The 24,563-nt window shown below is 45.2% G+C and overlaps 1 protein-coding gene across 1 annotated transcript in view; it reads left to right on the forward strand.

Annotated features, from left to right (window-relative positions):
* The window catches only part of LOC147901330 (protein ROOT HAIR DEFECTIVE 3-like), a 78,814-nt gene that overhangs the window by 38,885 nt on the left and 15,366 nt on the right, over positions 1–24,563 (forward strand). The window contains exons 5-14 of the mRNA XM_087375381.1: positions 12,219–12,289; positions 12,383–12,446; positions 12,620–12,685; positions 12,830–12,877; positions 12,960–13,022; positions 13,170–13,226; positions 13,323–13,481; positions 13,576–13,644; positions 19,157–19,248; positions 23,697–23,775. Of these exons, the coding sequence (XP_087231507.1) occupies positions 12,219–12,289; positions 12,383–12,446; positions 12,620–12,685; positions 12,830–12,877; positions 12,960–13,022; positions 13,170–13,226; positions 13,323–13,481; positions 13,576–13,644; positions 19,157–19,248; positions 23,697–23,775 (768 nt within the window). The remainder of the gene's footprint in view (positions 1–12,218; positions 12,290–12,382; positions 12,447–12,619; positions 12,686–12,829; positions 12,878–12,959; positions 13,023–13,169; positions 13,227–13,322; positions 13,482–13,575; positions 13,645–19,156; positions 19,249–23,696; positions 23,776–24,563) is intronic.

The following is a 24,563-nucleotide window of genomic DNA, read 5'->3' on the forward strand; positions in this document are numbered from 1 at the left end:
GCAATTCTAATTTATAGGCTACCTTGCCTATTCTCTTTAGAATTAACCACGGTCCACAGTATCGAGGTGATAATTTAGCACACTCTCCTAAAGTTAACGACTTCGAATGCGAAGGAACTCTGAGAAAAACTTTTTCTCCTTCCTTAAATTCTCTTATAGACCGGTTTTCATCCGCATATGCCTTTTGCGGATATTAGCTCTTGTAAGTGCTAGCATCTCCCGCATCTGAACCACAAAGTTCGTGGCACTAGGCACTCTCTGAGGTACTCCAACTGTAGTTGGATTTGCTGGTCTATAACCATAATTCAATTGAAATGGACTAAACTCCGTAGAGGAATGTTTTCTATCATTGTAGGCAAACTCTAACAATGGCAACCACTTGTCCCACGTATGTTGCCTCAATGACACATATGCTCTCAGCATGTCCTCTAAAATCTGGTTGACTCTCTCCGTCTGACCATCCGTTTCAGGATGATCCTAGTCCTTAGTGTCTCAAATACCGCTGTCCAAAAATGACCGGTAAATCTGACATCTCTGTCTGACACTATGGGTCTAGGCAATCCATGCAGACGAAATACATGTCTAATAAACAAATCCGCCACTTGCGGGGCACTAACAGACTCTCTAGTCGGAATGAAGTGAGCCATCTTGGTTAGACGATCAACCACCAGAAGGATAGAATCATAACCACCTTGTGTCATAGGCAGCCCTATTATAAAGTCCATGGAAATGCTCTCCCACTTACTTAGTGGTATCTCCAAGGGCTGTAAAAGTCCGGGTGGCTTCACCTGCTCGGCCTTGCTTACCTGACACGAAAAACACCGTGTCACATATTCATGAATATGTTTTTTCATCATTGGCCAAAAGAAATCTTGCTTCACGAGATCATATGTCTTCTCGACTCCTGGATGTCCCGCACATGGGCTATCATGGCACTATTGAATGACTCTCTGCTTGAGATCATTCTGACTAGGTGCTACTGCCTTGCCATTTCTTCTCAGCATACCATCCCTTATGGTATATCTTGCATAAGTTTAGCCTTTTCTGGATGCGAGGTCATCCTTTTCGTTCATCATTCATCTTGAATTGATATACGTGCTTTTTCCAATCAATGGCTGGATTCTTCCTAGAATGCCACGCCATACCCAGGGCTATATCTGCCCGAGCAAGCTTAGTCATTTCAAAATCAAGCTTCTCAGCATAGTCCTGAATACGAAGTTCCAACTGGGTAACCCTTTGCTCCCATACTTAAGTTGAACTTCCATTTGCCATCTTGACTGTATACGCATAGTCAGATGGGTTAGTCTTTAACTTCAGCCTCTTTATGAGCCTTGAGTTAAATACATTGTGAGTTGACGCCGAGTCAAACAACACAATGATATCATGATTGGCCACTTGCCCTTTCATATTAATTAACTCTGTATCATTAAAGGCTGTATACCCCGTTGCTGCGGGCCTAGATAGGATGTTATCAGGTGCACTCGTTACTAGCTTAGCAACAGACATACATAACAAACAAGGTACTGACCTCTGAGAAGATCCCGCTAGCTGAATCTGCATCTGTTCTGCTCTGGGACTTCCCTCCATTTCCACGTCGCATTCTGAGACTACCATCTTGACTATATACACATAGTCAGATGGGTTAGTCTTTAACTTCAGCCTCTTTACGAGCCTTGAGTTAAATACATTGTGAGTTGACGTTGAGTCAAACAACACAATGACATCATGATTGGCCACTTGCCCTTTCATCTTAATTAACTCTGTATCATTAAAGGCTGTATACCCCGTTGCTGCGGGCCTAGATAGGATGTTATCAGGTGCACTCGTTACTAGCTTAGCAACAGACACACATAACAAACAAGGTACTTACCTCTGAGAAGATCCCGCTAGCTGAATCTGCATCTGTTCCGCTCTGGGACTTCCCTCCATTTCCACGTCGCATTCTGAGACTACCATCTCAGCCATTCGATGATCCTTATTTCGTGGACAATCCTTCATTGATGAGACTGAAGGCAACCAAAACACAAGCCTTCTCTCCTCGATTTTTCTCTTTGCTTTGGGTTTAAGGGAGACTTTGACCAAACCCGGGCTGCCATTGGTGTTACTCTCCTCTTCACTCCAATGGTGGTACTTGATTTGGGAGTTTCAGCTGGTTTCGCCTACTTGGCTTGACCACTAGGCTGAGAACCACTCCCTTTACTAATCCACTTCTTCTTAAACCCAGGCTGAGAATCACTCCCTTTACTAATCCACTTCTTCTTAAACCCAGATTTCTTCTGGTACCCATACTGGGTTCCGACCTGTGCAAACCCACTTGGCTTGCTGCCCTTGGCATCTTCACAGTTCAGGGCTATGGCTATTGCATCATCCAAAATGTTCGCATACTTAGCCCGAACTTCCATTTTAATCCGATCATTCAATCCAAATATGAAATCTTTCACTTGGATTGATTGAGGTAGGGATTCATCAACCTTCATTACGCTCTCTCGAAACTTATCAGTGTATTTTGCCACTGACAAATTTCTCTGACGAAGGTTTCTATACTGATCCCAAGCTCGGGATGCTTCGTTAGGAGGTAAGAAGTGTTTCCTAAATTCCCTTTTAAACCCCTCCCAGGCAGTGGATGCAATACCATCTTTTTGTTGTTTAATCCACCACCGATCCGCTGCGTCACTAAACATGTGGGTGGCCTCGCGGATCTTCTTGATATCATTTCTGATATCATGTGAGAAATGGCGAACGCCTCGTCCCATTTCTGTAACCAGGTCTCAATGACATCAGAACTACGGTCATTCATCCGACCAGAATACTTTTCCGGCCTATAATTGGCAATATTAGGTACTTTAGCCTTCCTAGGCTCGATCGTAGGGACACTAGAATCAGGTTCCATTGGAGCCTTGCACTCTTCTAAGTTCAGACTGCCCTACATTTGCCTGTAACTTTTGCTCTAATAACTGCTGCAAGGCATCCTCAAGTAATGCAATTCTGCCAGATAAGGTGTGAGCTACTGGGCGCGACACCTGCTGGGTCGGCCGGACTCCTGACTGTACAGGGTCCATCTTGGAAGCTCCTTCTGCTACTTCCATTCAGGTCAATGGGTGTTTTGGTGTTAAAAAAAAAATAAAAATAAAATTAAAACACCGCTAGAACACTGTATTTACAAACCGACAAAATTCAGTGTACTGGCACTCTGACACAATTCCCTATTCTAGGGAATACCTGCAATCCCACATGCACACTGACTAGTTTGACATCGGCATAACCCAAATACCGCTTTTCCCTATACTAGGGAAATTCTTGCAAATCAACTCTGACTTTATTACAAAGGCATATGCACAAGCATAATCTCCCAGATTGCTCGCAGAAGTTTGAAGAAGTAAAAAAAAATCCCAAGTCTGCTATGTACCCTGTTATGGCATTGAACCTTCATGTAGACTAACCATTCACGAGACCCTCTTCATGTAAGCGAAGCATCAACAAAAACTAAGGTCGGGGAAGAAAAAAGAAAAAAACACAGAATTGACGAATGTCAAAGAAAGCTCCCTGGTTGATTGCTCCTGCTACCCGATTTGATACCCTTGGAGTCTAGATGTCCTGAGCCTGCAGCCTCCACGTAACTCCCTGATATCAGATGATACGACCTTTTGCTTCTTTTGCCAAAGCGTTGCTCTCTATTTGGAGTGTGTCTCAGCCTATGGCCATCTACGTGATCGGAAAAAAATATTTGCGTGGCTTAAAATTTGTTGCAGGAGCATAAGTTCCCGTAGGCAGGTGACGGAAGGCGCCATCGATCCATTTCTGCAGATCAGTCACGACGCTGCCCGTACTAGCCACCACATATTCCCAGCTAATTCACAACGAAACGATAGGCTCTCTTTCTTCCAAAAGGATCGCATGTCATCCAGACTGAAGACACACCTCAGCTCCACGAAGCAAATGATACACTCTTTTTCACAACTCGCATCAAGGCTAACCGCAGCCTCTTTGGAACTCAAGCTGCAAGGCCACAGAGCCGTCCTCGTCAGCCTACCGCGTTATTTTCATAGGCTCCCAGATCCTCCGTAATCTCTGCTTGCGCGTCGCCCAACTTGAACGCTAACCTCTTCATATGTAATCCCCTCGTCCACCTAAGCTTTGATACCAAATGATACAAGCTTCCTACTTTTACAGCAGAATCACGGGAGTAGCACCACATAATTTCCTTCCAGCCAAATCCTGTTGAAGCGTGAGAGCTCACAGAGAAATCAAAAAAATCGAATCACGTTAAAGTTCATTCTCCTTCTCTCACTAACTCCAACAAGCCCCATCTCCCTAGATGGATCTAGATGCCACATGTCATCATCATAGGGCCTTTCCTAATGCATCTTTGCACCCCTCTCTTGGGATACTTTAATTTTCTTTGCCCCTAGGCACATTGCTTACATTAAGCCCTTAGCCTTAGATCCACCTAGTCTGGTGCTATCAGCCCTCACCTAGGACCTTGACATTAGTTCCCTCCCGATCATTTACATGAAGCGCAAACAAATATATTACAAACGTAGATCCTTAAGGGAAATGTCGACTGATTCTTCCGAGGTCATGCTACCTCCGCTAGAGCGTAACATGTGTGAAGTCAAGCAGGCCCACCTGTCTATTTCCTGTCCGTGCATTGAAATCCCCCAATAAGAGGGGTCTCCTTGCCTGGAGAACTCCGTGATGTCATCATGGATCGTCTCATATGGGCTGTGTCCATCTATAGTGAACTCTCGTGCATAGGATGACATGTCTGGAGGGAAGTAGCACACCGCAATGAAGATAGGTCTAGTGTCTAGAAGCTGACTTCGTATCCACATGTGTCGTGCATGCTCCTCTCTCCGAACCACACATATGAGTGGTCTCAGGTGTGATTTGAAAAGGACAGCCACCCTCTTGGAGCTTCGTACTCCGCTCTCTCTCCTCAATTCCCTCTTTTGAGCTGACTCCCATATGTATCTTTGCTTCGGAGATGATCTCTTTTTTATGGACAGGTGTGCCCTTCTTGACCACATCCTTCCATTCCAAAATTTTGGCTTCCCCCATGCTGATTTGCTGTTTCAGTTCAGCGTGCTTTCCAGCCTGCATAGCTGCAATATCTTTCTTGAGGTTAGCATTCTCTGCTTTAAGTTCTTCCATTGCCTTGTATGTCTCTACCGGGGCCCCATTCATTTCTTTTATTTGCTGTAATTCAATTTCCAATGCATGTACTTTACCCTGGATGCTGGTATTGGCAGCTACCCATTCCAACTTGTCTTTCTCCCATTCTTCTGTTTTGGATTTCTCTTTTCTCCACTCTTCTTGTATCTTCCCACCCTGCTTTTTCATTTCATCTAGTACCTTATCCACAAGTGCTTTCTCAGCCAATAAGGCCACATTGGTGGCTTCTAGATTATCTATCTTCTCAATGAGAGCTGTGCCAACCTTATGGAGAAGTATGATAGTGCAGAAAGAATGAGATTCCTTATATCTTTTGCTTCCCTGAGTGACCTTCATGCATGCTGGTACATCTCCTTTTCTTCTCTTGTCTCCCGTCTTGTTTTTCAATGCTGCATTGTATTGATGTGTGGTTGGAGCCTCCTCTTCTCCGTTTCTTTATTCAAGATCTGAGTTTTCTTGTTCTTGGCTTCTTGTAGGTCTCGAGCTAGCTGTGTATGGAGGAGCCTGCTTATTGTGTGAACTAGGCCCCAAGTGGGGGGCGGGGAGACCTTTCTATGGCCTAGGCACTAGGCGGGGGCAGAGATGCACTAGGCAGGGTGGAATTTCCTGTAAGGCAGTCATGACCACAGGGGGCATAGCTTGGGGGAGGCAGCTGGAGGGTGTCTTGAGGAGTGTTGCGGGACCTAAGATGTCACGGGGGGAGTTGGGGTGACGGGGGAGGGTCTGAGGAGTATTGCGGAGGATGTAGAGGGTGGTTGGGGGGGGGGGGGCTGAGGGGGTGGCGGGGGAGAGAGAAAAGAAAGAAAGAAAGAAATTTTATTAGAGTCTTCGGAAGACCGATGGGTCTATGAGACTGAAAGAAAACCTGATACAAATCACAGTAAGGGTGGAGCTACTGAAACGAGCATCATCACCCGTGCTGAATCCTAAGTCTGATCATACATAATCAAATACATCTGGATGTAACAATGAAAAGAAAAGGATTGGAGCGGAGCGGAATCCTCCGTATGTCATGTCCCCCTGGCTGGTGCATAGCCAGTGATGGGACGCTGGTGCCCGTCAAGGGGTGCCGTGCGTCTCGGTCTCCTAGACGAGGCTTGATGCAAGACCAGAGCCACTGTGACTCCCGTGGGACATATCCACACACAGAGAGAGAGAGAGAGAGAGAGAGAGAGAGAGAGAGAGAGAGAGAGAGAGAGAGAGAGAGAGAGAATTTATTAAAGTCTTTGGAAGACCGATGGGTCTACGAGACTGTGAAAAACCTGGTGCATACGAGCTGTGGTGGTCGAGCTACTAAACGAGTATCCACACCAATGCAAATGCAAAAAATGCAGAATGTCAATACTAAATCCTAAGTACAACAGTCATGTCATGTCGGTAGTCGACCATCTCATCATCATCATCATCATCATCACCACCACCATCAAGACATCAGGGTGGATGAGGCAATGGGGGCATGAAATCGGCGATAGAGTGCTGTCGGCCACTCAAAGGTGCAGCCTTGGCATGTCTCTTGGTCATAGCTCTGCGTCTAGCCAAGGCTATTGTGACCCTCGTCAGGCGAGACCTGACTCCAAACATGGAGGGGATGTCCCCAAGTGTGATATGTGTGTCAACCCTCTGTCTGAGTTGTCGGGTCAAAGGCTTTGGGTCATGGTCATGTCAAGGCCTTGTCCCGTGGGTGTCCATGTGATTTGGCTGGAAAAACCCTGTGATAGAGCTCTGAGAGAGATCAGCCAAGGAAGAAGTTTGCTCTTGTCTCCGTGCTCGAAGTATCCTCTCGTGGTGTCTGAGTGCCTCATGAACGAAACCTGCTAAACATCGTTGATCTGGGTAGGAGATAAATCCGGCCAAAACCCCTGTCCCTGAAGAGGCAGTAGAAACGTCCACGGATCTCATAGTAAACAGGACACCTGAAGATGAAGTGCTCCTCTGTCTCAATTTCTTGCATGTCACACAAAGTGCATATACACCTCTCCTTGGGTAATTGCTCTGCTCTGCCGCTGTCGATACGAAGTCTATGTGAAGAGACCCGGAACTGCCCAGGAGAGATGCTCAGTGAGTGGGGTAAGTAAATTTGAGTGTACCCTGGTGGGTCAATGAAACCCTCCGCTATGATATGCAAGAAGTGATCTCTGTAGAAGCCCAGCTATTGGAAGATCACTCGGGCCTAGCGAGGTCTGGAATGTGTGTAGCTGTAATAGGTCCTCACGGATAACCTGGTTGACCTCGTGTGATAGGAGGGGAGAAAACAGAGCATCCATGCTATACTAGAATGGAGGTAGTTTGTCCATGTGGAGCCCCAGTCCCTCAAACCACCTCTCTATGCGTGCATACCGGCATCTCTGGTCTCCTCCTATTGCAAGTGACATAGAAGAGGACAGTGCTAGCCATGGTAGCTTGCTACGCCCAGAGGTGTAATCCCCATACTCCCCGACTCGGTCCAGAGACGTGATGACCTGAAATGCAGCATCTAGCTGTAATGGGGGTGACCCGAATCCCGCTTGAATGATTTGGTGAAGAACGGATGGCTTACCACGGATCATCCGTGATGACATGACAACTTGGAGCCGCTCCACCCTGACCCACTCTATATCCGACAAGTTTGGCCCCCAGCATGGATTGCCATACATCCCCGCTGGACGTACCAAGGAGTCAAAAAGCAACCCTTTGGTTCGTGGATCTTGAAAGTGACAGCGGAAGCACTGCCTCTCTAGTCTAATCAATGAAGCATATCCTCTGCTTAAGCGTGCCTATATCGTGGGTCTCATAGTGAAGATGGGTCCGAAAAAGATGACCCCAAGATAAGTGTATGATGAAACTACCTCAACAGGTGACCCATCAAATGCGAATTGCTCCTGGCGCATGATGGTTCGAGATGTAATGGAGATCATAACCTTGGTTTTACCCAGGTTGACCTTCAAATCATGAGACTCACAAAAGGACTGTAGTGTGTCAAAGTGTCTCTGGAGCCCTTCTACTGAGGAAGACAAGAGAGCAACGTCATCTACGCAAAGCAATATCTGGATCAGCGTGCCCGCAAGAGAGCAACCTACCCCCCCTGTGTCTGCATCATTGTCTCAAGCTCGTCAATGTAGAGGCCAAACAAGGTAGGTGATAATGGACACCCTTGTTTGACCCCGATAGCGCTCATGATCTTGTCTGTCCACCCAGATCCTGCCCGGACTCTGCCTGAAACTCTCTCATAAAGTGCCATGACAGCCCAATGATCTCCTGGTCGTAACCCAAATCTTGTAGGCGTCATATGAGGTGGGCTCTCGGAACCGTGTCAAATGCCTTGCGGAAATCCACAAAGCAACAGTAAGCTTTCTGCTTCTGTGCCCTTTACTCCTCGGTGATACATTTGAGCGTGAGAATGTGGTCCATGGTCCCATGATCACGCCGGAATTTGGCCTGTCTTGCTGCGACGGGGGTTGAGGGGGTGGCGGGAGAGAAAGAAAGAAAGAAAGAAAGTTTATTAAAGTCTTCGGAAGACCGATGGGTCTATGAGACTGTGAAAACCCTGGTACAAACGAGCTATGAGGGTGGAGCTACTAAACGAGCATCCACACCAATGCAGAATGCAAAAAATGCCTTGTTGGAATGGTCACCTCCCCATCTGTAAGCCCCCATATGAGGAGAGCATGGGGGAGGTAGACCTGGAGATATTGGGGCTGTCACATGGGCAGCACATGAGCTGCCATGTGGGCAGCTGTCAAAGCAAAGGACAGGCGTACGGCCTGCAACAGGGCCCTGTGAAGGGCGTGCTGACATCAGCAGGCTACGGCCCCACTGTACGGAGGCTTCTTTGATGGAGAACAGGGCTGCTGGAAGCCTGACAGAAGGCAGGACCTGCAGTGGCCAAAGGCGCCTGCATGGCAGGGCCTTTGGGCCTTGTATGGAGCCTGCAACAAGGCTGGAGCAGAGCCAGCAGAAGGGCAGAGGCCTGTGCCTATGGTGGGCTGCCATGTGGCCAGGCGGGTCTGTGGAACAGCCCCCAAACCAAGTCGGTTTACAGACTGGGAGGGGGCAGACTGGTCGGCCCAAACAGACCTAGTGGTCGGCCTACCAGGTCGGTCCATTTCAGGGCCCCTTTGGGCCTATAAAAGGAGAGGCATTTGGCCTCATAACACATCACTTGGAACAGCAGTTGGGGAGCAGACAGCAGCAGCAGCAGGCCCACCCTCGGACCTACACACATGAGGAGAAGGAGGTTGACATAGGGCTGCAGACTGAGCTTTTTTTTGCTGTCCACCTATGCTGGCTTCTGGACAGCAAGGTGGAAGGGATATAGACAGAGAGTTTACATTTACTCTAGGGGGAGCATGCGGGCTCAGAGATCTAGAAGTGTTGGACATTTAGTAGGAGAACCTTTTGGTGTTGTATCCTGTCCTACTTTGTGGACGGACGGAAATATAAAGAGTCCCTTCTATATTTGTTTCTGAGCATTGTCTATTTACTGGCTTGCACATCTATGCACATAGTTAAGAAGTCTGTGATTCCACACCCCATATGCACACTGTGTGAGCTCCTGGGCATTACTATCAGTCTTTCCACTGTGCGTACCCGCTGTTGGGTCATTTCTAACACGCTCCTTTGTGATATGCAAACGGTGATCCCTGTAGAAGCTGAGCTTCACTCCAAGCTCGCTCGGTCCCAACCAGGTCCGGAAGAGAGAGAGAGAGAGAGAGAGAGAGAGAGAGAGAGAGAGAGATTTTATTCCTGTTTTTTGGTCGATTTTGTTTCTTGATTTGCTTGTTTATTTTTGCTTAGTCACCTTCTTCCTTTCTTCTTCATTTCTCGTTTTCTTTCTCTTTTGTTTTGTTTAAAATAAAATGTTTTGACGTATTTTAGTAAGCACTGGGTTTGCCCAAGAGACTCCGTGGATCTTTAGAAACCCAGTATAGCTGCTTATGCTTGGGCATTGATGATGACATAAGTGCTGCTTTTCTTGCTAAGTATGCCTCCCTTTTGTTTTTCAAAAATTTTGGTTGCCTCTTTTTTCTTCTCTTTGTTTTCTATTTTATTTTCTGTGTAGATTTTTGGACTTTGGAACAACAAAAATTCTAATTTGTACAATTGGATATATATATTCTAGTCTTACAAAGGTATACATGTTGTGCTAACTCAGCTAGAACCTTCTCATAGAGTCGGTATGTGCTTCTTTGAGTTCTTGAGCGGCTTTAAGCTTTTTGAGTCTTTTCCATAGCTTCTTAGATGGTATTGTGTCAGAGGCTTTCTTGAAATCTATGAAACATCAGTAAACAATCTCTTTCTTACGTTTGGCCCCTTCAGTTGCAGCCCTTATGGTCACGAGATGATCCACTGTGGAGTGTTTGGGACAAAACCCTACTTGGGATGGGGCCCGCACTCCTTGTTCCTCAGCCCATTTGCTGATTTTTTGCTCAAGGATAGTGCCATATAACTTTGCCATTAGGCTTCTCACCATGTCCAATAATTCTTTGCCATCTTGCTCTCCCTCCCCTTATGGATTGGTACAATCCTATCAAGCTACCAATTTGATGGGAACGCTTCCTCCAGAGCCATATTCATAAGCTTGGTAAGCATTTTCTTTGTCTTGTCTCCTCCCCATGTCAACATTTTCACTACTAGCCCTTGTGTGTGTGGTGCTTTCCCATTAGCTAGCTTTTTCAAGCCTTTTCCCATGTTTTCCTTGTTATGATTCCATTTATTGCTTTTTTAGTATATTTGTGTATCTTCTGGCAAGTTCTGCTTGGGGTTTTACCTTTCGAACATATTTTGGCATGTAGGTGTATTGCTCTGGATATTTGTCACCGATGTCTATCTTTGCGGGTGTCAATGCCTCGTCTTTTTGCCATTGCCTTGAGACTCACGACTTTTTATTTTTTCTGTAACGACGACTCCTGGCATGCTCTTTGGTGCTTGCTTTAGTAAGCTTTTTTGGTGGTTTGAATTTACCCTGTCTGCTGGGGGTATGATCTTTTCTTTACATGGGTATGCTATTGGGCACTATGGACCCTATGGAAGGATTGAAACTGTAGGGTCTTTGGTGATCCATCCCTTGCCAAGTATCTCTTCTTCCGGGCATCTTTGCGGCAATCGTTCTTCGACTGTTTGCATGCTCGGGATTTGGACTGTCCTGCTTACTTGTCATATAATGAGATTTTCTGATTTTGTAGCATCATATCCCCTCCTGGGGGAATGCTTCTTGTAATATAATAGCAGATGGATTTCACCACGAAAAAAAAATTGTGTGTGTGTGTGTGTGTGTTGCATGTGCATCTGAGTGTAACATGTGTTAACAGAGATGATTGTACATATTTTTAAAAAAAGAGCTAGATCTCAAGGATTGTATTAGATAGAACAAAATCATATTTTTCTACTTTCTATGCATTTCATAGAGTATTATTTATTTCTGGTAGAGGGTTTTCCTATAGAATGTGCTTCCCATCAGCTACTTTTTCTAATTTCTTTTGATTAGAACTATTTGTTTGAGAAAGACTAGAAATTTGTGGTCAGAAGCAGTTGTAGCTCGGGAGAAGAGACTGTGAACTAGGTTTTGAGCTTTCTCTTTAACTGCTATTTCTATCAAGATAGCCACTGCCTTCAATGAGATTCTAACAGAGTTTCAGTATGAAGTTTTTTGGTATATATGGCTGCTCAGGTGTGTGTGGGTGCATGTATATGTGTGCATATGTGAAGATATATCTATATAATTGTCTACTCCAACTGTTGGACTCTGATGATATTGGTGTGGGGATGTCATACGAGCTAGTCCCTGCTATTGTTGGAGTAAATGGTTTTCGCCTTGTGGGTAACAATCACAAGATCAAAATTGCATTTTTTGATCTATGTTTCCCGGGAGAGTCAGGGAACTCTGGGAACATTCGGCATACAAAGTTGTTTAATGTGCTTTCTTTGTATTTGGAGTCATTGTTAGTTCTTGCAGTTCCTCTCTAGGCATCCTGTGCCTCGTCTGTATTGGGGCAGTTGCTGAGGAGGAATTCAACATCCATTTCTCGTCATATCTCATACTCGTATTAAAAGTTTGATCTTGTGTGTAGGATGAAACTACATTTGAGAAACAGAGTGCACTTTTTGCCTTGGCTGTTTCAGACATTGTCCTGATAAACATGTGAGTCAAGTTCTTCCAGAACAAAGGTGGATGATAAAGCTAAACTATTTCTTGCATACATGAATCCCTTGACCAAAATCTCTGATGCTACAGGTGGTGCCATGATATTGGCCGTGAGCAAGCAGCTAACAAACCGCTATTGAAAACTGTTTTCCAGGTTAATATGTGTCCTCTTCTGCTTCCAGTTTTTGAGTTTAGAAAGGCCAATGCATGGAAATTCAAAGAATTGAAATTGAGTTGGTCTTCTTCCATGCTTGTTCCAAATTGCCCAGTGTACATGTACATGTTTCTTGGGAGTAGAACATTTTTGACAGCTCTCTTCTATGCCAGGCGATGATGCGGCTTTTCACTCCTCGCAAATCAACTTTGTTATTTGTTATACGCGATAAGACCAAGGTATCATAATTTTAAGTGCAGCCAATGCTTCAAGTTTGTCAAACTAGCCAAGGCTAAGTAGTTTTCTGTGGGATTTGGAATTTCTTGGAGGCTGTTCATTTATGGCTACCTTGTGAAAATCTCCCAATTGTCTTCTGGTTTCAGACTCCATTAGAAGTATTGGAACGTATCCTGCGAGAAGATGTGCAAAAGGTTTGCTTTTATTAGTCATCTAGATTATGGTTGTTACTGTCAACTCCAGTATGCAAAAACTGAGGTTATAGTGATGTTGCAGATTTGGGACTCTGTTTCAAAGCCTTTGAAGCACAAAGACACTGTCCTGAGTGAATTCTTTAATGTAGGTTACTTCTGCTTTACAAATACTGCATGGCCAAGCAGTTTATGGCATGGAGTAATTCCTTTTGGTAGTTTAGTACTCACATGAAAATGTCCAAGGGCTATCAATAGAGATGCTTGAGGCTTACAGCACTTTTGTTTCTTACAGGTTGAAGTTACTGCCTTGTCTAGTTATGAGGAGAAGGAAGATCAATTCAAAGAGCAAGTGAGTTTCTTGAGTTTGTAATCCCCTTAAGGATCCATGTAGCATTATACTTTTGTACTGAAATATGGAACTTGTCCTCACACAATCTTATTTTAGGTTGCTGAACTGCGACAAAGATTCATGAATTCAATCGCACCAGGTGGACTTGCTGGTGATAGAAGTTCTGTTGTGCCAGGATCAGGCTTTCCTTTGAGCTCACAAGAGATCTGGAAAGTAATAAAGGAGAATAAAGATCTAGATCTGCCAGCTCATAAGGTTCTACACCTCGGGTCTCAACCATTTATGAGCTTAAGGCTGCCTGGTTCAGCTTGTTAGACTATGAGCTGATAATTTTTTGACATAATGATAGGTGATGGTTGCTACCGTTCGATGTGAAGAAATTGCACAAGAGAAATTAAAAGAGTTGGCTGCACATGAGGTATCCTATGATGCAGTTCTCATTTATCTCATAGGCAATTTAAAGTTTTTTTCCGTAATTCTTAAATACTCGTTTATATGTTGAGTGGAGAGAGAGAGAGAGAGAGAGAGAGAGAGAGAGAGAATTTATTAGAGTCTTCGGAACACCAATGGGTCTATGAGATTGAAAGAAAACCTGATACAAATCACAGTAAGGGTGGAGCTACTAAACGAGCATCATCACTTGTGCTGAGTCCTAAGTCTGATCATACATAATCAAATACATCTAGGTGCGACAATGAGAAAGAAAGAAAGAAAGAAAGTTTATTAAAGTCTTCGGGAGACCGTGAAGGTCTATGAGACTAAAGATAACTGATACAATGAGCATAACGGTGGCGGTCTCAAAAACGGGCCAGCCAACTGTTTCTACAAAAAAAGAGGTTATGAAGGACGGTGTGTCTAGTCCTGATACAAAAAATATGTGTCTACCTCCAGATGATACAAAAAAGAAGGGGGGGGCACCAAAAATGGGGCAGAGGGGGGAGATACAATATATATGTGCAAGTGGTGATCGTCAGAGACCAATCATAGAGGGGTTGTCAAATGGGAGACTGGAAAAAACCCTGCGATAGATGATTGGCCTCTGACGTCACGCGGCCTAGTCGAGCTCGGTCGTTGAGGGTGGCAGGTGGCCCTGTGGATGAGGGCAATGGTAATCCCGGTGGGGCGGGCAAAGAGCAGAGACGAGATGTCATGGACCCGGATGTGTGAGTCTGTCCGCTGACGCAGTTGTCATGGTTCTGGCTCTTGCTCACGTCCGCGTCGTCGGCTAGACTGAGGAGAGGTATCCTGTGACTAAAAGAAATCAGTGATGGGCCGTTGGGTGTCCTTACGCTGTGTGTGCTGTGCGTGTCACCATGCTCGGAGAGAGGTATCTCGGTGGCGAGTCATCTCATGTAAGAAAGCGCTAGGCATCGTTGATCCGGGAACTGCAGCATGTGTGGGAGGGGGCCGAATCCGTCGCGGAAGAGGCAGTGGTACCGGCCTCGAATGGCATAATAGATAGGAGATCTGAAAGCAAAGTGCTCCTTCGACTCGATCTCCTGCAAGTCGCAAAGTGGGCAAAGGCGGCCCTCTGGTGGGATACCCTCTACGCGTCCGCTCTCGATTCGTAATTGGTGTGACGAAACCCTAAACTGACCGAGGGAGATCCAGAGCGCATGTGGTAGATGAAGCTGTGTGTAACCCGGAGGTGTGATGAAGTCCTCCTGTGAGATCTGGAGGCAGTGTCGGCGGTAGAAGTCGAGCTTCACAGGAAGCTCGGGGTGAAGAAACCATGTCTGCGAGATGTGGAGCTGGAGCAGATCCGCTCGTGTGAGCCGGTTGACCTCCTGGTCAGTGGGGAAGAAGGGAGATGGTGGAGCGTCGAGGTTGTACTGAAAAGGAGGCAACCGGTCTAAGTCGAGGCCTAGTTGGGTGAACCAACTGGAAAGACAACTATACCAGCATCGTTGGTCCCCATCAACGGATAAGGCCATAGAGGAGGATAGGGCTAGCCAAGGTAGGCGGAGGCGACCGTCGGAGGAGGAGCTGAAATCCCTGACTCTGTGTAGATAAGTGATAGCCTGGAAAGCCGCATCGAGTCATGGGTGAGGCGCCGAACTCTGCTAGAATGATCTGGTGTGGTACCGATGGTTTGCTGCGGATCATCCGAGCAAACATCAGTATCTGTAGGCGCTCGACTTGAGCCCACTCTATGTCTGAAAGGTTGGCTCCCCACCATGGGCTACCGTACATGCTTGCTGGGCGGACCAAAGAATAAAAAAGGAGAGACTTGATCTGCGGGCCCTGGAAGTGGGAGTGGTAGCACTGTCGCTCTAGCTTGGCAAGAGCGGCGTAGCCCTGGTTGATCCTGGCCTGCATGGCCGGGCGCATCGTGAAGATCGGGCCTGAGAAGACAACGCCGAAGTATGTGTAAGAGTCAACTATCTCAACAGGGTCGCCGGCGAAGAGGAACTGCTCTTGGTGCAGAGCGGGTCTGGAAGTGTTGAAGATCATCACCTTGGTTTTTCCAAGGTTGACCTTCAAGTCATGTGTATCACCGAAGACTTGAAGTCCATCTAGGTGTCGCTGAAGACTAGTAGCGGAAGAGGATAGTAGTACTACATCGTCTGCGTATAGGAGAATCTGGATGACAGCCTCCGCAAGAGAGCAGCCCGCACGTGCGAGTGTCTTGATGGTGGTCTCGAGCTCGTCGATGTAGAGGCCAAATAGAGTTGGTGACAAGGGACATCCTTGTTTGACTTTGATAGTGCTCGTGATCTCTGGGGTCCAACTTGTGCCAATCTTGACCTGGCTTGTCACCCGCTCATAGAGAGCTACTATTGCCCAGATAACCTCCGAGTCGTAGCCTAACTCCTACAGGCGTCTGACGAGTCGGGCGCGGGGAACGGTGTCGAATGCCTTACGGAAATCCACAAAGCAACAATATACTCTCTGTCTCCTGTGTCTGGCCTCCTCAATGATCCCTCTAAGTGTAAAAATGTGATCGTAAGTCGAGTGATCCGTCCTGAAACCGGCTTGTCCGGATGCCCTGAGAGAGAGAGAGAGAGAGAGAGAGAGAGAGAGAGAGAGAGAGAGATTACTAATGTCTGTGTGAGACTGAAAGGGCATACGAGGTCTAGTACACCTCTTTAATATGTAGAGAACATGGAAATCAAAGCTATGGCAAAGCCTGGCATTGAAAGATAGGGAGCTGAGCTAAGTCCCTGGTCCCCCGATATCTACGAAGAAAGTCTGAGATGTGCATATATTGCTGGTTCCACTACTGGGCAGTGTGTGATCGGAGTGTAGTGCTGTGGGATGGGCAAGCCTGATCCCAAATCATCTATGAGCGTTTGAAGCTGTGAGTGAGGCTGGGTAGGATCATGGCTGGAATCCTATTGTCTCTGTAGCATATCTGAGATTGGTCTGTGTCGTTCTCTGGCTCACGCTGTGGGCCACACGTAAGGGCGTTGCAAAGCATCCTGCCATTGCTGTAAGACTGCTTCAGATGGGTGTTTGCTCAATGGCCTTGTCTCTGTTTGCATGCCAGGTGTGGAGCATTGGGCTCAGCTTCACATTTTGGGCGGTGTTATGCTGAGTGGCTTCTCTCCCATGAAGAAGTCAGTGATTTGTCATCGCTGGTGCTCTTGGCCAAGTGCTGATCGGATAAGCATTTGTCTGAATCGTCTGACCTGCCCCGAAGAGGCCGGCACGCCGTTAGTCTGGATAATCAGTGACTCCATTCATATCCTGAAATCTTCATTTGAAGAGGCTGTGGCATCTCTCATGAATCACATAGTATCGAGGACATTTCATAATTACGTGCTCTTCTGTCTGCACCTCCTGCATGTTGCATAAGGTACAGAGTCTAAACTTACGGTTGTGGTGTGGTCTCAACTTCTTGTCCAGTCTTGATGTGGAATGTGTGTGAAGATGTCTGGAGCCTATGGCTATCTGTATTGTGTGAGAGATGAATGTGTAAGCACCCAGGTGGCCAAGTAAATTTATCGTTAGATGGAGGAATTCTCCCCGTAAAACACCATCTTAGTGGCATGCAGCTGTATCGGAGATATCAAGGTCTGCTGGATATAGACCTGCCAGATTTCATCCCCAATGATTCGATGGACCTCTTGTTGCGTAAGTGTAGAGGAGGTGCATGCAAAGAATACTAGTAGTGGGAGGGTGATCAACGGACATGCCTTGAGAGTGGAACCATTTACTAGCAAGTAAATATCAGCATCTCTCATCCCGATCAGTTGCAAGCTGCATAGATGATGTAAGGCTCTCGACGGTAACCGCAATCAACCAACCTCAGTCATGCTGTTTTCACATTCTATCAAGGTGTGCGATGGTGTGAAATGAGATATCAGTGTGTAGAAGTCGTGGTGTGAACTATGCAAATATGATATCATGCGGGGTGCATCTCTTACATGAGATCATCATGACCTGTAGTCTGTTAAATCGTACCCAGTCCGTCCTTTTCATATCTACCTCTGGAAAGCTCTTGCATAGAGCAATGGTGGTCTGACTAGGGAGCCAAAGAGGAGGGATTTTGTGTGCATATGCTGAAAGTAGGCCTAGAAAACATTGTTCCTCATTCTTACTAGTGTTGCATGCATGTCCTCTTATCAGTCTAGCTAGAGTTGCTGGTTTCATGTTGAAACTGGTTCTTTGTGAAAATGCATCCCAAGTGTACATACAATGTGGGTAACAGTCTCAACATATGCTCTCATAAAAGTGAATGACTCGCGCCAGAGTTGGGTGCCACTAGTATTGGAGATCATAATCTTGGTCTTGCCAAGATTGACTTTCATTACCATGTGACTGTAGGCTTGCTGCTGTCTCTGTGATCATGACTACGTCATTGGCGTAAAGCAAGATCGAGGCAATCATCTCTACTTTTGTTGAGCCTCACCTACCTAGAGAGTTCACAAAGAAGGCCAACTCATCAATGTAAAGCCTGAAGAGGTGGGGGATAAGGATCATCCTCGTTTTACTCCAATGGTGCTACTCACCTCTTGTGACATGCCATATGTGCACACTCTACATGCACTCTCTCATATCGTGCCATGGCTGTCCATATGACATTGCTTACAATTTCTTGGGTCACAAGTTGTGAGATGAGGCAGGCTTGTGGGACCGAGCTGAATGCCTTGTGAAATCAATAAGCATCAATACAATCTTTGCTTTGGGATGCTTGGCCTCCTTAACGAGGGCTCTAAGAGTAGAGATGTAATCCAATGTAGGGTGGTATTGTCTGAATTTTGCTGAACCCTTTTTTTTCCCCAGAGAAAGGAAACTTCTATTAATGCTTGAAAAAACCCCGTGCTTCTAGCCTCCATAAAGGGGCTGAAGATGGTAATACAGTGCAGGGCTGTTGAGAAAACACCACCTGTTTCCAGGGCACCGGCTCACTGGCTAGGTTGCCTCAGGAACAGGGGCTGACAGCCATGGAGGTGGTCTATACAACTAGTAGATATCACCCGCGGAGAAAGTGTAAAAAATCCATGCAGGCCAAGCCTTGCAGAAGCGGTCCCACCTTTCGGCGGTCCCTCTTGATCTTGGAGTTGAAATGTAGACATTGCCTTTCTAGGCACAATCGGGTAGACCAGGTTTTGCATTGAGCAACTCATGGCAGGACTGCTCTTCAAGCCTTAGGTCTTATTTATAGATAAGAAATGTTTGAAACTTTTTACACCTTATGTAGATCCGAGGATTATAGGTTGTGTTTTTTGAGAAATGGAGATGAAAGCTCTTCGTGCCCGCATCTGCTTGAACATGAGTGTGAGGTCCCCTCTTTGTAGCTCTATAGATTTACATGTGAGCTAAGATTGTAAATATGGTAGTTTTCCAGATGGGGCACTTTTAAATCCTTTGAAAATAGTTTTTGTTTTCTTTTATTAGTAAGAAGCTTGTATAAAGCAACATTGGTTGTGCCAGTCACTTTGATTAAAGTCATCCTTTGCTTATGTGATCTTTTCTTGCTGAAGGAGTGGCGAACACTTGAGAATGATGCCAGTAGTGGTCCGGTTCCAGGATTTGGAAGGAAATTGAATCGCATACTAGGTCAGCATCTTTCCAGGTATGCTTGGTGAACAGCCATTCAGAGTTTTTATAGCCCCCCTTTTTGGATTTTTGTGTGTTTGTGGAGATCTTTCACTGTGCCTGTGCTCTTTACTTTTTGAGATTACACGTTGGTTTAAAAAAAAACGGCATTTGACCAGTTTTTACTTGAAAGAAATGTGTTTGTGTCAATCTAACAGTGACTGACGAAATTAATTCAAGGAAGGATTTCAAGCAACGAAATGCATTTTCTCTCAAATCATATGAAAACATTGGGCTGACACTAGGGAGTGGTTGAAGTCTTAGGCAAAGTCAAAAGTGAAATGCAAACTCAAACTAGAGAGAGAAATACACTTCATGGGTTGGGAGTTATTTTTGTCACATGTTATCCATAAGAATCTGAGCTCTGCACAGGCCCCATTTTTGGTCCAGTTGGAGTCTTGTGGCTCTACAACATTTCTGAAATTTGCTGCTGTTGTCCCCAGATTCCTCCTGTGGGCACACTTGTGGGCGTTGTGAATCAATGAGGCACTGTGGCAGGGTGCCTTTGTTTGATTAATTGGATCTAGCTTCTATCAGCTTGAATTTTGCAAATGGAAGACTTCCCATGCTTGTAAACATGCGAAAAATAGACAGCTTGGAGTTCACCAATGTGGCTCTATTGGCTGAGAAAGCGCATGTGGACAAAACACTGGCTCAGATTCAGAAACAAGGTGGGAAGGTACAAGAAGAATAAGGAAGGAGAAGGCCAAGAAAGAAGAATGGGAGAAGGAGAGAGCAGAATGGGAAAAGTGAATTCTTTATGCTTGAGATTCACTTTCTGGGGCACATTATCTCAAAGGATGGGGTGCGCATGGATCTCGCGAAGATTGCAGCTGGCCATAGCTTAAGAATTTGCATGAAGTACGAAGCTTTTTGGGCTTATGCTCGTACTGTAGGCAATTTATACACCATTTTGCTGAAATTGCTTCACCACTCTATGCTATGCAGAAGAAGGGAGCATCCTTCATGTGGGATGAAAAACAAATTGCAGCATTTGAGATGCTAAAAGAAAAGCTTACCATAGACCTAGTATTGATCTTACAGATCTTCGGAAAGCTTTTCACGTCGAAGCTGATGCATGTGAAAAGAATGGCCTTGGAGCGGTCATTATGCAGGAAGGACGGGTAGTGGCCTATGAGAGTAGAATTTTGCAGGATGATGAAAGACATTTGGGCATTTATGAGAAGGAATTGCTGGCTGTAATTTATGCCCTCGCTACGTGGAAGCACTATTTGCTTGGGGCTGATTTCACAGTGCAGACAAATCATCAATCTTTGAGATATTTCCTCACTCAGACGAAGTTATCTGAGAAGCATATGCGATGGGCCAATTTGTTATCCATATTTCACTTTCAGATAGTGCATAAAGAATGTGGTGGCCGATGCATTGTCAAGGAAGCCTCAGGTTTCCGCAGTAACCATTGCTCACCACAATGAGTTGGATGCAATGAAGGACCAGTATGCTCAAGATGAGGATTTCTCAAGGATTTATGACCAGCTGTCTAATGATCAGCAGCCTGACCATTATACTCTTAGAGATGGCTTCATTATGATGCATGGACGTCTTTGTGTCACAAAGTAGCTAAGGTCAAATAGAAAGTCATGCTCCACCGTATGCAGGTTATAGAGGCATTGATGCTACGGTTAAAGCAGTGGATCATATTTTCTATTGGCCAACGGGATGTGGATGCCTTTGTCAAAACATGCAATCATCTGCCAGAAGGTCAAGTTTAACAGGTAGAAGACCCCTGTATTGTTGCAGCCATTGCCAATCCCAATTAGACTGTGGGAGAGCATTGCCATGGATTTTATATTTGATCTACCTAGGACGCCTACGGGGAATGATGGTCTCTGGACTATTATATGCTGGTTCAGTAAACAGGCGCACTTCATTCCAGTAAGGAAGAAAATTACAGGGGATCACATGGCAAAGTTGTTCATGCAGAACATTTTCAAATACCATGGGATGCCTCAATCTATTGTAAGTGACAAAGATCCGCGCATGACGAGTCTCTTTTGGAGAGGGCTCTTCGAAAATATGGGCACTACACTGAGATTTTCATCTTCTTTTCATTCCTTAGTCAGATGGGCAGTCCGAAGAGGCTAATTTGATTGCTCTTGATTTGCCGAAATGCTATGTGTCTAAGGATAAGACACAATGGGAGCAATTTCTACCCTTAGTAGAATTTGCTTACAACAATACTGTGCATACTTCCACTAGAAAAGCTCCTTTTGATATGGTGGAAGGTCTTGCATACGAAGGATAATATTTTTGAAGCTGATAGTTATGTTGAAAGCATGGATGTGGCATATAAGAAAATGAAGCAGGCTCTCCAGAAGACTAAGGCAAAGCAAAAGAAGGCAACTGATCGTCATCATCGTGAATTGATATTTAATGAAGGTGATTGGGTTCTCTTGCGCTTTGAAAAGGCAAGGCTGAAAAAGAAAAGGGGCAAAGACCGGTTGTTTCCCAAACTCAGCATGAGATATTATGGGCCTTTCGAGGTTTCAGAAAAGCTAAGTGATGTAGCTTACAGGTTGAAGCTACGGGATCACTGGAGGATTCACAATGCTTTCCATGTGAGTCTCTTTAAACCTTTCAAGGGTGATGTGTTAGAGGATATGCCTGATGAGATGTAACCAAAGGTTGAGGAATTGAATGAGATCCTAGTTCCAGAGCATGTTTTGGCACATAAGGAAAGGAAAATCAGAGGTAGAGTTTACCGCTGCTACTTGGTAAAATTCAGAAATTATTCTCCGCTTGAGCCCAGCTTAGTTGTGGCTCCTTCAGGCTCAGCAGAGCATAGGTCTGGAGCATTGCTGATACTCAAGAGAGGGGTAGTACCTCTGGCTTTATGTTATAGACAGGCTCAGATATCTAGAGGTTGCTTGGTGACATTGTATGTTTGTTGCAACCCAGGTACTGCTTGCTGACAGTATATCTGCCTTGGGACTTCTATGATCAGTGTACTAGTCACTATGAGTGGGTTTTTGTAGTTTATATGGATTGCTATCCTAGGTTTTGAACAATCACATATGCTGTTTTTCAATGGTAATACATGCTTTTATGATGGTATATTCACATGTATTTCAGTTACTGCATATCCTTGTAACATTTATATGCAATCGAGGTCGCTTGCCATGTTTCAAGAGAGGGGTATGTAGGGCGTTCGGACAGAGTCGAGGAGGTTTACTTTTTATTCACCACTGTGATTGGGTGGTGACTTTTTGTTGTTGGAGGTGTTAGCCTAGTCCCCCCTGGATGAGCATTGCAGCATAGTGCCTTAGAGGTGATTTCTCGATTTTAGTCCCGTCTGTGGACCAGCCTCATAACGTAGAAGATCTCTTACTTCTTCTGGATGGTGGCCCATGGAGGCCTGCCCATTGGCTTGTGGTTGGAGCATATGCAAGTAGATGGTAGATTCCTTGGGTGTGTAGAGAGAGCTTTGGAGACGATTCCGTATGATCTTTTGGGGTTGCTAGGCAACACAAAGGATATGGTTGGGAGCACTTATGGATTGTGGCCAACACTCAGAGGCTGCAGTGTGACTTGACTTGGGGGTTGTTCGTGGCTTCTCCATCGACCCAACTTTCTCAGCATACAGGATTCAGGGCCAACGAGTTCTTTGGATAGAGCCATACGATGTGACTCCTTCTGTTCGAATACGTCTTTCGCCTTCACCAGAGGCTAGGTTGGGAGACGGTATCTAGCATCACATCTTGGAACCTCTAGTTTGCTTGCTGCTCCACTAGCAGCCGCCCTTGTCTCCATCTGGAAGGATATCATTTCCTTGCGAACCATATGGGAGCGCGCGACTCTAGGCTCTAGAGCAACTGCCAAAAGTTAGAAACGTTTTTGCAAGGCTTGGCCTGCAAGTATCTTCTATATCATCAGCGTAGAGGTATTCGCTGGTTGTATACACCTCTTCCTTGGCTGTTAGCCCCTGCTCAAGAGATTCCCTAGGTAGTGATTGGGTTCTTAGAAAACTGGCTGGTTTTCCTAACAGTCAGTGTGTTTTTTTTTTCCCCAATGATCAGCACGTTGTGGATTGCTGATTTGTATGGTTGATTCTCAAGTTTTTATAGAAGGTTCTTTTCTTTGGGAAAAAAAGAGTGGACCCATGGATTTCCATTCAGATATTGTGCCCTTGTACCTTTTGTGGGGCGTTGATATTTTTCTACATCTTATCTTCAAAGGTCTTCTTGCTGTTTTGTTGCTTGTGCCAAGTGTGTGAAGATCCTCTATGCGACACAAAGTATTTTTCTAAGGGATTGCTTTTTGGATTTGTGAGTTTTTTCAATTGATTTAACTTAGAAAATTATATGGTAATGCTGACATGTTTTGTGAACAGGTATATATGCGAAATGATGAGGTGAGTTTCATGGACGATTGATGGATTTATTGTTTCTTTGCTGTGTGCATCAGATATGATGCTGAGGCTGGTTTTTTTGATGAAGGCGTGAGGACAGCTAAGCGAAAATTTTTGTTGGAGAAATCATTAGAAGTAAGTTGTATTGTGAGAACTATTTCAAAGTGCTTCATGACCGTTGTAGGGCTACTATAAGAAGGATAAATCGAGACAACTACTTTTTTCTTCAACCAATGAAGAGCTCAATTTTCAAGTACATGGCCACACATGTGCATGCATATAGTTGTGTATATGTACGTGTTTGCCCTTTCTAGACACCCATACAATTGTACATTTTGTGTGCGTGAACATGCATGTATGCATTTGTGTGTGTGTGTGTGTGTGTGAATACATGCACGCATGAATGTATCCACAGATTCGTGGGGCGAGAGATGGATGTAGCATGTTATGTGAGAGTGCTCTTATGGTTGCTGCTAGTAGTATGTGGACTATGAGATTGCTCGAGGGAGTTGTTTCCAAGCTTGCATCTGAAATAGATGAAATGGTGGCAAACATTGTCATTAAAGATCTTCACTAGGATCGCGGCTATGATGTTAATCCCATATTTATTCACAAACACTTAGATCTTAAACAGAATTGCAGGCAAGAAGTACAATATGCATAGAAAGAATTTGTACCATTGAAATCAAAGATAAAGAGAGCCCAATTGAGGAAAGACTGCACACTCGTAAACCTGTGTTTTCAGGAAAAAAATACAGAGTTGAGAGCATAGACAGCGTCGAGAGCAGAGTCAGTCAAGGCATCACCTCTCTTTAGATTTGCCTTCATTGAGGCCTTTCACACAGCTGAACAGTTGGGGCAACAGGTTGCTAGCTAGTCCTATCAAGAGGATTACCGCTTTCTAACAATCAGCTAACATCTCA

The sequence above is a fragment of the Dipteris shenzhenensis genome, chromosome 6 (genome assembly GCF_047967505.1).
Source record: "Dipteris shenzhenensis isolate YYH24624 ecotype China chromosome 6, Dip_SZ_1.0, whole genome shotgun sequence".
Lineage (NCBI taxonomy): Eukaryota > Viridiplantae > Streptophyta > Polypodiopsida > Gleicheniales > Dipteridaceae > Dipteris > Dipteris shenzhenensis.